The sequence below is a fragment of the Mercenaria mercenaria genome, chromosome 11 (genome assembly GCF_021730395.1).
Source record: "Mercenaria mercenaria strain notata chromosome 11, MADL_Memer_1, whole genome shotgun sequence".
Taxonomy (NCBI): Eukaryota; Metazoa; Mollusca; class Bivalvia; order Venerida; family Veneridae; genus Mercenaria; species Mercenaria mercenaria.
Genome location: NC_069371.1, coordinates 17031299 through 17044919, shown reverse-complemented (window position 1 = coordinate 17044919; position 13621 = coordinate 17031299). Strand labels below are relative to the sequence as shown.

Genomic DNA, 13621 nt, shown 5'->3' with positions numbered 1-13621 from the left:
TATTCGAATTGTTGTCCCAGAAACCGGAATATTAGTACACTAAATGTTAAATTATTGATGGTTTCAATTCAGTATCTGCATTAGTTTTGGAGACAGTAACTTGCAAAACTTTAACCAGAAGTTATAAGTTCAACAAGAGGACCATGATGGTCCTGAATCGCTCACCTGTTCCCACGTGACCCAGTTTTGGACCGAGTATGACATCGTTTTTTCTATTATTTGACAAAGTGACTTAGTTTTTGTGCTCATGTGACCCAGTTTTGAACTTGACCTAGATATCATCAAGATAAAAATTCTGACCAATTTTCATAAAGATCCCATGAAAAATATGGCCTGTAGAGAGGTCACAAGGTTTTCTATTATTTGACCTAATGACCTAGTTTTTGAAAGCATGTGACCCAGTTTTGAACTTGAACTAGATATCATCATGGTGAACATTCTCATCAATTTTCATGAAGATCTCATGAAAAATACGGCCTCTAGATAGGTCACAAGGTTTTTCTATTATTTGACCTAATGACCTAGTTTTTGAACGCACATGACCCAGTTTCAAACTTTACCTAGACATCATCAAGGTGAACATTCAGACCAATTTACACGAAGATCCATTGAAAAATATGGCCTCTAGAGAGGACAACAGGTTTTTCTATTTTTAGACCTACTGACCTACTTTTTGATCACAGTTGACCCAGTTTTGAACTTGATCTAGATATCATCAAGATAAACATTCAGACCAACTTTCATACAGATCCCATGAAAAATATGGCCTCTAGAGAGGTCACAAGGTTTTTTACTATTTGATCTACTGACCTAGTTTTTGTTTTGATGGCACATGACCCAGTTTCGAACCTGACCTAGATATCATCAAGTTGAACATTCTGACCAATTTTCATGAAAATCCATTCAAAAGTATGGCCTCTAGAGAGGTCACAAGGTTTTTCTATTTTTAGACCTACTGACCTTGTTTTTGACCTCAGTTGACCCAGTTTTGAATCTGACCTAGACATCATCAAGGTGGGCATTCAGACCAACTTTCATACAGATCCCATGTAAAGTATGGCCCTAGAGAGGTCACAAGGTTTTTTTTTTTTAATTTGACCTACTGACATAGTTTTTGAAAACACGTGACCCAGTTTCGAATCTGACCTAGATATCATCAAGGTGAACATTCTGACCAACTTTCATGAAGATCCACTGAAAAGAATGGCCTCTAGAGAGGTCACAAGGTTTTTCTATTTTTAGACCTACTGACATTGTTTTTGATGGCACGTGACCCAGTTTCGAAAATGACCTAGATATCATCAAGTTGAACATTCTGACTAATTTTCATGAAGACCCATTCAAAAGAATGGCCTCTAAGAGAGGTCACAAGGTTTTTCTATTTTTAGACCTACTGACCTAGTTTTTGACCGCAGTTGACCCAGTTTCGAACCTGAACTAGATACCACTAAAATGGACATTCAGACCAACTTTCATACAGATCCCATGAAAAATGTGACCTCTAAAGTGGTCACAAGCAAAAGTTTACATACGGACGACGGACGAGCGCGATCACAAAAGCTCACCTTGTCAGTTTGTGACATGTAAGTTAAAAAGGGGACATAATTCAGCCAAAATACATGTCAGAGTTATGGGATTTTTAAGTCCAAAAGGGGACATAATTTGGCCAGTATACATGTCAGAATTATAAGACTTGACCCAATGAGGTTGGTAACTGACTTAAAACAAGAGGGCCATGAAGGCCCTGTATCGCTCACCTGACCTATTGACCTAAAGATCATCAAGATTAACATTCTGACCAAGTTTCATCAAGATATGTTCATAAATGTGGCCTCTACAGTGTTAACTAGCTTTTCTTTTGATTTGACCCCGTGACCTAGTTTTTGACCCAACATGACCCAGATTTGAACTTGACCTAAAGATCATCAAGTTTAACATTCTAAGTTTCATGAAGTTACAGTCATAAATGTGGCCTCTAGAGTGTTAACAAGCTTTTCCTTTGATTTGCCCCCATGACCTAATTCTTGACCCAACATGACCCAGATTCAAACCTGACCTAAAGATCATCAAGTTTAATATTCTGACTAAGTTTCATGAAGATATAGTCATAAATGTGGCCTCTACAGTGTTAACAAGCTTTTCCTTTGATTTAACCTAGTGACCTAGTTTTTGACCGAAGCTGACCCAGGTTTAAATTTGACCTAAAGAGCATCAAGATAAACATTCTGACCAAGTTTCTTTAAGATATGGTCATAAATGTGGCCTCTACAGTGTTAACTAGCTTTTCCTTTGATTTGACCAGGTGACCTAGTTTTTAATCCTACATGACCCAGATTCAAACTGGACCTTAAGATCATCAATATTAACATTCTGACCAAGTTTCATGAAGATATAGTCATAAATGCGGCTCTACAGTGTTAACAAGCTTTTCCTTTGATTTGACCTGGTGACCTAGTTTTTGACCCCAGATGACCCAATATCGAACTCATCCAAGATTTTATGGAGGGTAACATTCTGACCAAGTTTCATTAAGAATGGGCCAAAAATGTGACCTCTAGAGTGTTAACAAGCTTTTCCTTTGATTTGACCTGGTGACCTAGTTTTTGACCCAGATGACCGAATATCGAACTCGTCCAAGACTTTATGGAGGGTAACATTCTGGCCAAGTTTCATTAAGATTGGGTCAAAATTGTGACCTCTAGAGTGTTAACAAGCTTTTCCTTTGATTTGACCTGGTGACCTAGTTTTTGAACCCAGATGACCCAATATCGAACTCGTCCAAGATTTTATGGAGGGTAACATTCTGACCAAGTTTCATTAAGATTGGGCCAAAAATGTGACCTCTAGAGTGTTAACAGTCAAATTGTTGACGACGGACGGACGGACGGACGGACGGACGACGGACGACGACGGACGCCGGACACAGGGTGATCACTAAAGCTCACCTTTGAGCACTTTGTGCTCAGGTGAGCTAAAAAGAAAAAGTATGTTTCAAAGCTATATGCCTTTAATGATAGCCATATGTACTTGCATGCAAAACTTTAACCAAGATGTGATGCTGACGCTTATGCCAGGGTGGGTAGAAAAGCTAGACTATTCTTCTAATAGTTGAGAACTGTGATGTTATTATGCAACAAAATCACTGCTGGTATGTCACAATAGTTTTTCGTAGAAGTGCCCAATGATGCAACAGTAATCCTTGATATCATGTTAGAAAGAAAATAATGTATCTCAGACAGGAATTTTACCTTGCATAAAATCATTGTCATGCAGATGCATATTATTACAATCACTCTGGCAACACCTCTGTGATAGGAATTATGGACTTTTTGAGATGCATGTAGCAGATGTGAACCTATAAGTCAAACTGCCAGTGCTATAAAAATAGTGAGTTTAACCTTTTTCTAAATTTCTAAAATGGAGTGGTTCATCACTCCATTTTGGCAGTCCCACTTATTATTCAAAGGGGTGTTCACTGAAAATTTACGGGCTGAATAGCGAACAGCGCAGACCATGATCTGTATAGGCTGATCTTGGTCTGCACTGGTAGCAAAGGCAGAATCACTTGCTTATGCAGCCATTCTCCTGACTAATGACTGATATAAACTGACAGAAACAGTTCAGATTTGGAACACAAAAAATATGCAAGAGATTTATTTTCAGCTTATTTCAACTCTACATATATTGCATAATATAAATAGAATAAACTGTGCATAACATTTAAATCTCCAAGTCCCATAAATCTTTTGAGATTGTTTAATTTCCTGAATAGCTGAATTCCCTGAATAATTTATCACTATCAGTAACATACCTGCTTTACAAACTTGACATTTTCATGACATATACGTATGATTGAGCCGCACCATGACAAAACCAACATAGTGCATTTGCAACCAGCATGGATCCAGACCAGCCTTCACATCTGCACAGCCTGGTCAGGGTCCAAGATGTTCACTAATGGTTTCCCTAATTGCAATAGGCTTTGAATGCGAAGGGGTGGATCCTAACCAGACTGCGCGGATGTGCAGGCTGGTCTGGATCCATGCTGGTCGCAAATGCACTATGTTGGTTTTCTCATGGCATGGCTCAATTATATCTGTAATTAGAATATACATAACCTAAAGTCAATATTAAACTTGCATCTTCAGCAATTTTCTCTAGGGACACTCCAGGAACTGGCAGTGGAAATATTTTATCCTGTTCTCTATATTTTGATACATTTCAAACCTAGCAAATCTCTTGTTCAATCAATTGAGAAATAACACTCCTAGTGACAGTTTATGTACTCAATACACCATCAAAAATCTGCAATGCCAAAGGCTCTATATATTCAAAATATTTCAAAAGCATTTATCACTAACTCTGGCAGTGAACTTGATCAATCTGTACTGTTTTCTGTGATAAGCTTGCCAAGTTCAGTGCAAAAAACATCATTCAACTATAATCTCTGTTACTTTAACTACCGTCTATATTCGCGTATAAGACGCAGTTTTGGGGATCATATCTTCGTTTCCTAGAAGGGTATGCGTCTTATAAGCGCATACTACAAGAAAATTAAGTGAAAATTTAAAAAAAGTCCCGAGTTTACAGCTCAGGACATCTCATTTCCGCGTCTGCAGACATGTACTTTCGTTTTTCGGCAGCCATTGCGCATAGCAGTGCTAAAAACTTTACGGACACGTACCGTATTTCGGTCCGCTATAAAGATTTATTATTTACCTATTTTACGATTTGATAGATTAATATCAAAAGTATATTTTATTTATAAATGTATTTTTTTCCGAGTCTGCAACCCGCTACTTACGTTTTTCGTCAGCCATTGCATATCGGTATTAAAATCTAAACGGACAAGCGCCGTGTTTCGGTCCTCAATAACGATCTATTATTTACTTACTTTACGATTTGGTAGTTTAATATCTGAAGTATTTTTTATTTACAAATGTATTTTTTTTCTTTTAAAATCAAAAATTCTTTCAGTAAATCTGACGAATTAGCTTTACTTAAATTGGAAATGACTGATATAATTGAGCAAAGAAAATACTTTTTCACCGCCCGCAAACAGAGAGTTATTAAAAGTTAATTATCCCCAATTGCATATGATACGGTACCTATAATTGTTGCAAGTGTAAACTGTTAAAACGCACCCATTATAAATCATCTGAAGGTGCAAACTGTTAAATAAACACATGTATAGAAATAGATGTATCATAAACACTGATTGATGTTAATTGGCGGCTTCATAGAATAGTCGGCTGCAATTATTTTAATTCTGCCCTCTAGTCAAATGAAGGTACAGTAGGGATGTCTAGCTACTCGGAACTGGAATATGATTGGATAACATTTCAAAGTGGGCATATCCATATTTGATTGACAAATGTGTCAGATTTACTGCCATAAAAGTACATGTATCCTAATCTCGCCACCTTTTTTGCTATCTTATCAGTAATCAATCGATACGTTATTGTCAGTTTTTTTTTGTGTTTGAAATATGTGATAAATTAATGCATTATTAGTTACTGTATGTCACATAAAATTAAAATATGTAATATGCTTTGTTTGTTTGTTTGCTTTTTTGAACTTGCGTTAATTACTTTGGGAAAATTGGTGAGGATATTTTATCCTCATTAATTTTCTCATTGTATGCAGCGCATGCTTGAATGAAAAATCCTAAACATGTATTGGAGATCCTTTGAAAGCAATTTAAAAATTGCGTATCCTTGAATAATTGCAAGAAATACATTATTTTCCTAAACATTCTGTGTTACTGTTATGGAAACATGGCCAAACATTCAGCGTTTCTAAGCATTATGAGTAAAATGGGCGAATATCGTCACATTTCTAGACGTAATTTCTCCCGTTTCGGAGATATTTTGTGCATATTATTACCAATGAAAGTGGATTTTAGAATACTTTATTTTATTCTACATATTATGAAACAGATTTTCAAGTTTCTTCAAAAATAAAATCGGCGAAAATCGTCAATTTTCCGCCGTTTTGAAGTTACTACATTGCATTTTTACACACGAAATTGATTTTAAAATAATTTATTTTATTTAACATAATATAAAACAAGTCTGCAAGTTCTTTTAAAAATAAAATCGGCGAATATTGTCAAAATTTCGGCCTTTCTTTAACCTTTTTCCGCTGTTACTAATTCATTTAAATTCTGCATTTTTACAATAAAATTGTCCATTTTCTGCTATTTTCTATTGCAAATCATAGAATGTTGGGGAAAATAATGCATCTCTACAAATTTCTGATGTAGTTTGTATAAAAATATGACTGCGTCTTATACGAGGGTCAGTGCAAAACCTCCCCGATCGATAGTCCAATATCAGGATGCGTCTTATAAGCGAGGGCGCCTTATACGCGAGTATATACGGTACAATAAGCCTGATTTCTGAAAGCAAATTTTTCAAAAATAAGTTAAAATCACAACTATAATTATACGCAACAAAAACCTATGAAAATTTTCAGCAATATAGATTTAAGTCTCAAGTCTAAATTTACGACTTTAAACTGTGCGGATCTTTACCTAGAATGGTAAAGTAACAAAATGCTTGTTTGATGTTTAACAGTATTTTTCAGGTAACTTCAGATTTTAATGTCATTGCACTCCCTATCAGCATTCAAGGGAGAAAAGCATTGATGGTCCAGAATAACAGGATTAGCTTGAATATTTGATATTTTTGTCATTCTTTCTCTTGCCTCAGAGTCTGTTAGTGTCTGTGTCACAGAAGTTTTGTATGTAAACTGGTTTCTCAAAAAACTACTGCACTGAATGCTTTCAAACTTAATACATATCTCTGGCATATGGAGATGAACTCATAGGACAAGTTACATAACTCTAGCTTGAATGTTAAAATTATGCTCCACTGAAACACAAGAACTCGGGTTAAACTTCTGCATGTAAGCAGGTTCTCAGAAACTACGGTACTAAATTATGAGGTTACAAAACAGCTAGAACAATTTATATCAACCTAGCTTTTGTCAAACTTATTCTCTTTTAAACATACAAATTTTGTGGAAGTTTTGCATCTAATCAAATTTCTAAAAAAAACAACAACAAAAAAACAAACAAATTGAACGGATGCTTTCAAATCCATCGTCTCTGGCAGCATTTTAAGATGATCTCAGAGCAGGTTTCACAAGTTGGTTTGTATTGTGTCAAATGTATGCCCATTTGTAACACTGAAATTTTGTGAAAGTTTACATGCAAGTAAACAACTAGATTCTACACTCTGAATTATTATAGGTAAAACTCATCCTGGGCAGAATTTTATTACTTTTCAAATTTCTTACCTATCACCTCGACCACATAGGTGAACTCTATTGACCCAGCTACATTTTGAGCAACACAGGTATAGTTCCCCTGATCTTTGACTTTCAAGTCCATAAACTTCAGGTTTGAACCCTTCATCCTGATCTGAAATAATTATAATAGGTAAGTTAGTTAACAAATTTACCTAAACCTATCACCTGATGAAACTCCTTGCCACACCTAAGGAAACAGTTCACGTTTTATGAAGCGGTTCCATGCAAGTATCTTCTTGATACAGGGTGACTAATGGATTTCATTCTAAATTCCTTCTGCCCAAAAAAATCATCTTAAATACAAACATCTGTTTTTCAGTCATAATGAGACAGAATTACTGTAAAATGTGAAAATCTCTACACTCTTCTTTGCTTTTTTTTGAACGGCCTGCAGTCTAACACAGTTCCACAAATTATTCCTGACATTTTAAATCTGGAGATTGCACTTGAACAGCAGCTTCTGTCAGAATAAATAACTGGTGTAATTCAAGGGGAAATGTTCAACTTTTCAATAATTCAACCCCCTGTGCACATTTTCATCCCAGTTTCCACTAAAATGGGGAAAACATGCCTAGTAAAAGGGAGGGAGTATTGAGTCAGAGTTATAATCAACGTTTCTTAAAGGAAACATGCACATGCAAAGTTTGCAAGAAAATTATAAAGAATGAAATAAATGCTGAGCTGACTGCAACATTCAGAAATAAAAACGTCCTGTGTTCCCGTCTTTTAGGAATATTGCTGCCACAGATATACAATTAACTACAAGAAAAATATCTTAACGCAAAGCAACGGTCTTTACATTTAGCATTCTAATAATCCAGTATAAAATGATTTTACTCAGGCCAGAGTTTTTTTTATTTTTCGTTTTACGGGAGCGCCGGTCCTAAATATTGCAAAAGTGGAATAAAATTAAAATTCATTTTCCCGAGTTTTATTTTACTTTTTCCGCCGGTCGGTTGTTTACAGCCCAAAGAAAATAAAATTAGTGTATTTTCACCTGGACGTAATTTCACAGGAAGGGAGTTTAACGCGTGCAAAATATCGTGTTTTGCCGTACATTTATCGGCATTAACAGGGTGTAAAATTCCACTCGCCTGCTCGCATTGGCGAGTTAAGTCTGAGTAGGACGAGTGGACCTCGCTGTGGTTTTTTATTACGCCCTTACTTTACCAAAATTCAGAAATTACATCTACAAAACGTCAACAAACTTTGAGATGGTTCAGTCGCTACCTGGATTGACTGGAAACAGATAAAGATATCAAAACGTCATGCCGGTAATTTTCCATTCCACAAGCACGTGTGACCTATCGTAACATCTAATTTACATCGACACGTACACAACAACCGTGCGTAGTGCATTCATTTTTTAATATTTTCGCTTCAAGTTTTCAACACCCCTTGAGAAATAATACTTTTTGAATTCTATAATGATTTTAATAAGATATCGACAGAAATGTAGGCAAAATTCTATAAAAACGGTCGAATTTTCATATAATCATTTGTAAAAATTCAAACAGCGCGATCTTAGTTACTTATTTCTTTCTAAAAGTAAATAAATGATGAATACTATGGGCTTAAAATTCAGACTTTTGACCAGAAAGTACAAAAACAGAATAAAAAAATCTTAAATAATGAAAAAGCGGCTGCGATTACAATACATGGAGTAAGACGATTTTTGGCAAACAGATTTCTGTTAGTGCGGCAGAATAGGTTACGTGACCTCGTGAACGTAAGTAGAAATGCGATTTTAAAATAAAGCAATGTGATGTCACTGCGGTTTTTAATAAGTTTTAAATGAATCTTTGTACATGTATTTTTTGACCAACAATTTAAAAGTTTTTCTTGTCAAACAATAATGTAAATTCCTTGAGGGCAAATAGGTCACAGAGGTAGGATATCCACTATAGTAACTATCGTTTGAGACATTTACCTTTTATACGGGATATAGCATATTCGCTTTTGATAACAAATTAAAGAAGAAATTTTTTATTGATTTCTATTTCTCAGCATGCGGTACGATCAGACAGTGATGTGTCACATGGCGCGAAAACATGACGTAATGCCATGACAATCTCGAGCAAAAATACCGCTTTGATCTCCGCTTCAGATGTCAAGATACTGACACACTTCTTTTAGCTCTTAGAGGGGGTGTAAATTGATCATGAAAACAAGGTCAACGTTACTTAGTTTATCACTGAATAATTACCGATAATCTTTAACGTTTTTTTTTCTCTTTCTACACGGGTGGATGGACGATGATTGTGTCCAAATTTTTTAGGCACTTTTCAAAATATATATTTTTCGGGAAATAATACTATTGTACATAATACTCCTTTCATAAAAGTGACAGTATTAAAAGTATTAAATTGTCTAAAGATTGTCTTACTCACATTTTGTTTTCAATAGATTCAACTTACAAGTTTGCCATAGAAAGGTAATACAATATCAAAGGTGCTTTGACATTAAATTTTATTCAAAACATTAGTTGTTTGCAGAACAAATAAATGTTTGTAACAGCAGATTGTTTTTACATTTTTATTTCAATGGTGACCCCTCACACTTTACACAGGCTTGGGACTGTCTGGCATAAAGCAGCTGGTAGTGTTGGCAAAATCTCAGACAGATGGTCCATTTCTTTTGTAACTTCGACAGAATTCATAAGTGTATAAAGAATAATAAAGAATACTTTTTATTGGAGACAATATTTTGACAAAAAGTGATGCAACTTCAGTACTTGAACTTAGTGTAGTATAAAAAGGTGCAAATTACAGAAGCAACTTCAGTACTTGCACTAAGTGTATTATAAAAAGGTGCAAATCACAGAGTTAAATGAGGTAAATTTTCAGATTACTTTTTGCTAGATTATCTTTCGTTTTTCATCACTGAAAAAAAAATCTTGCCCTCTGCACTGTGACTGTTATTCAAAGTTATTAAATACTTTATTTTGCTGATAAAATCCAGTATATTATGAGCTGGCATAAACTGTAAAGTTAGCTCATTAAAGATGATATTGGTGAAAGATACAATAAGTAAATATTATGTATAAAAAGCAGAGGTTACACAGCAGAAGATGCAAGCAAACCAAACCACCAAAACTACTACACTACTAATTAAGCCACTTTATACCAGACGTGTTTAGTCTCTACTTGCTGTAACTGAAATTTACTGTGGCTGTTGTAACAGATAAAATAATTTTTGTCTTCCACTTAAATTAAGTAAAACAAGCTTTCTGAATTTTAAAGACTTGCCAGTGTGAGTTACAGTGCCTGAAGCAGTTTATTCACAAGCATGCATGAAAATTTTATTCAATGTTCATCCTGTATAAATGGCTTTTATAGTCTTAAAACATAACAATACATCACAATATTAAATATTGGACACAAACGCAAGTAAACAAAACTTGAAACGAAAGTTCATCAAAATAAAAAAAATCTTAAAAAATTCTATTTTTTTTTTTTTTTCTGAGATGCTCACTTTCAAGCTTTTTATTTTTATTCCCTCCTCCCCCTGCTCATTTTTCAAAAATCTCCCGTAAAACGAAAGATAAAAAAACTCTGGCCTCATAAATCATCAAAAAAAAAAAAAAATGAAAGCTCCCTTGAAACAATGTAGTTGCCTGAGTGTACTATGGAACTTTTACTTATTGATAAAAATTACCAAATACATGTTTATAGATAACACAGGACTACAGCAACTGTATTCAACAATCATGCATGAAAACATCATCTAGTCATAGTCTAATCTCACAATGCTGTAACATTTTTTTCCTGAATAAAAACTTTTCTTGTTAAAATATTTCTATGTAAAAGCCAGAATTAGAAAGCACACACTCATAAACATCAAAGAATATTAGATAGATTAACTAAGCTGTCTCCTTGAAGCCTCGTATGGCACTGTTTATTTAGTGGTCCTGAAAAGTGGGGTACTACAAATTGTAGTGGCCATACAGTAAACAAAGTCTGGCAGTAATTTACCATGTTGCACATAGTTATGAGGTTTAATGGTGTTTTAATGGAACCAGAAACTTTTTACAACTGAAAGCTGTTAAGGAAACAACTACTGGAGCATCATGGAAAATATTTGGGCGGAGGGAGGTATAAAATCTATTTTACAAGAATGGAAGCTTTGACTGTATTGATGCTATATGCACCAGGCATATTGAAAAAATCAAGCAGTCTATTTTACGGTATGACATGTCTCTACCAAAAAGATTTCTTTCTTTGTTCCAGGGAGGTGGGGGGGGCCTATCTCTCTCTCTGACCCTCTGGACAGTAAGCTCTAACAGTGTCTGTACTGTTACTGGATGAATTTGATGCCCTGTGTGGTTGTCATTGATGTGTGTAAAGCACCTTTGAATGTGCTTATCATGAAAAGGGTGCTATTTAAATCTTGAATGAGTAGTAACTGGCTATCAAACTAAGCCAAAATATTGTGCTCATAGACACTGTGATCAAGTTTGGTGAACACTGGATAAGAACTGGTAAGTTAGAGAGTGGACAACTATTGTTGGTGCCAAAACCACAAGCCCATCCACTGCAGATGATCCTATAATATGTCCTATTTCACAGGTATATAAAAAGTGTCTATATTGCAGGTCATGGCAGACAGTTTGGCTGATACTGTCTTTCCTTTGGACTGCAGGTTTTACCACCTATATCTAATCCATATGCATTTCTTCACTTCAATACAACCCACCATGTCTTTTTCTACGAACATGTAAGAATCAATTTTTTGCTGACATCTCTGTTCAGAATTTTGATATAAAAGCTCTTCATATCTTAACAGCCACACATACAAAAGCAAAAATCTACACAAACCTGGAGGTATACACCATACTGTCTACAATTTAAGAGCATGTTACAGCCAATAAATTTAACATTACTGAGGTTTTATTAACTGCAGTGTGTCCAGGTTAGAGTGTCTGCCTTCAGAGGTCACAGGTTTGAATTCCAGCTGAAGTGGACTTTGACAATAGTCTTAACCTCTAGCCTGCAAAATCTCTAAAATGGACCAGTCCATCATTCAATTTGGACAGTACCATTTATAATTCAAAGGGGTGTTCAATGATTGTATTCAATTCACAGACTGAATAGCGAACAGTGCAGACCATGATCAGCCTGCATGGACGGCAGGCTGATCTTAGTCTGCACTGGCCGCAAATGCAGAATTACTTGCCGTCAGCAGGCTGAAGATTAAGGATCCCCTACCAATGCATGTAAACTGGTCTGTAATATGTTTATTTTGTTTTTACTGGGTTTAACATCCCACTGACACAATTATAGGTAATATGGCGACTTTACAGCTTTGAAACACCTAGTTTTTGACTGCATGTGACCCAGTTTCAAACTTGACCTAGATATCATCAAGGTGAACATTCTGACTAACTTTCATGAAGATCCATTGAAAAGTATGGCCTCTAGAGAGGTCACAAGGTTTTTCTATTTTTAGACCTACTGACCTAGTTTTGGACCGCACTTGACCCAGTTTCGAACTTGACCTAGATATCATCAAGGTAAACATTCTGACCAACTTTAATAAAGATCCCATGAAAAATGTGACCTCTAGAGTGGTCAGAAGCAAAAGTTTACGCACGCACGACGCGCGATCACAAAAGCTCACCTTGTCACTTTGTGACAGGTGAGCTAAAAAGAGTAAAATTAAAATAGATTTAATTTTCATATTCTAATATGCTTATTTGAGTGAAAACACTCTCACACTAAAATGACGTCACATTAACTCTGTTTTAGATAAAGGGCATTTCAGAATCAAAATAATATATAGCAAAATCATGTTTAACTTAAATTAATACAGTCAAAATTTGTTATACATTGCCAGAATAGTTCACTCCGGCTACGTATTACCTCTTTTTCGTGTATTAATTGCCTTAAAACATGATTTTTCTACTCGTAATTTCTTAATTAAGTAGCAGTCATGCACAAAACCATAAAATCTTATTATCAACGGAAATAAAACACTTCACAGTAACTTTTAATGTTCTATACAAATTTAAATGGTCACGAAAAATAATTTTAAGAGGGAGCATACATTAGAAGTAATACCAGATGTATAGCAAAATCATGTTGAACATAAATTAATAAATTCAAAACTTGTTACACATTGCAAGAATAATTCATGTGGGCTACGTATAACCTGTTTTTTTTGTGTGTATTTATAACCTTAAAACACAATTTTTCGACACATAATTTCTTAAGTAGCATGCACGCCCGAACTATGAAATCTTTTACCAACAGAAATATAAATGACTGCACAGTAACTGTTAATGTTCTATACAAATTTAAATGGTAAA

General features: G+C 35.1%; 1 protein-coding gene across 5 annotated transcripts in view; it reads right to left on the bottom strand.

The window, feature by feature from the left end:
- Nucleotides 1-13621, bottom strand: part of LOC123530777 (myosin light chain kinase, smooth muscle-like) — a 96841-nt gene that overhangs the window by 6757 nt on the left and 76463 nt on the right. For all 5 annotated transcript variants that reach the window (XM_053518648.1, XM_053518652.1, XM_053518649.1 and 2 more), the window contains one exon: nucleotides 7303-7426. In XM_053518648.1, coding sequence (XP_053374623.1) covers nucleotides 7303-7426 — 124 coding nt within the window. The remainder of the gene's footprint in view (nucleotides 1-7302; nucleotides 7427-13621) is intronic.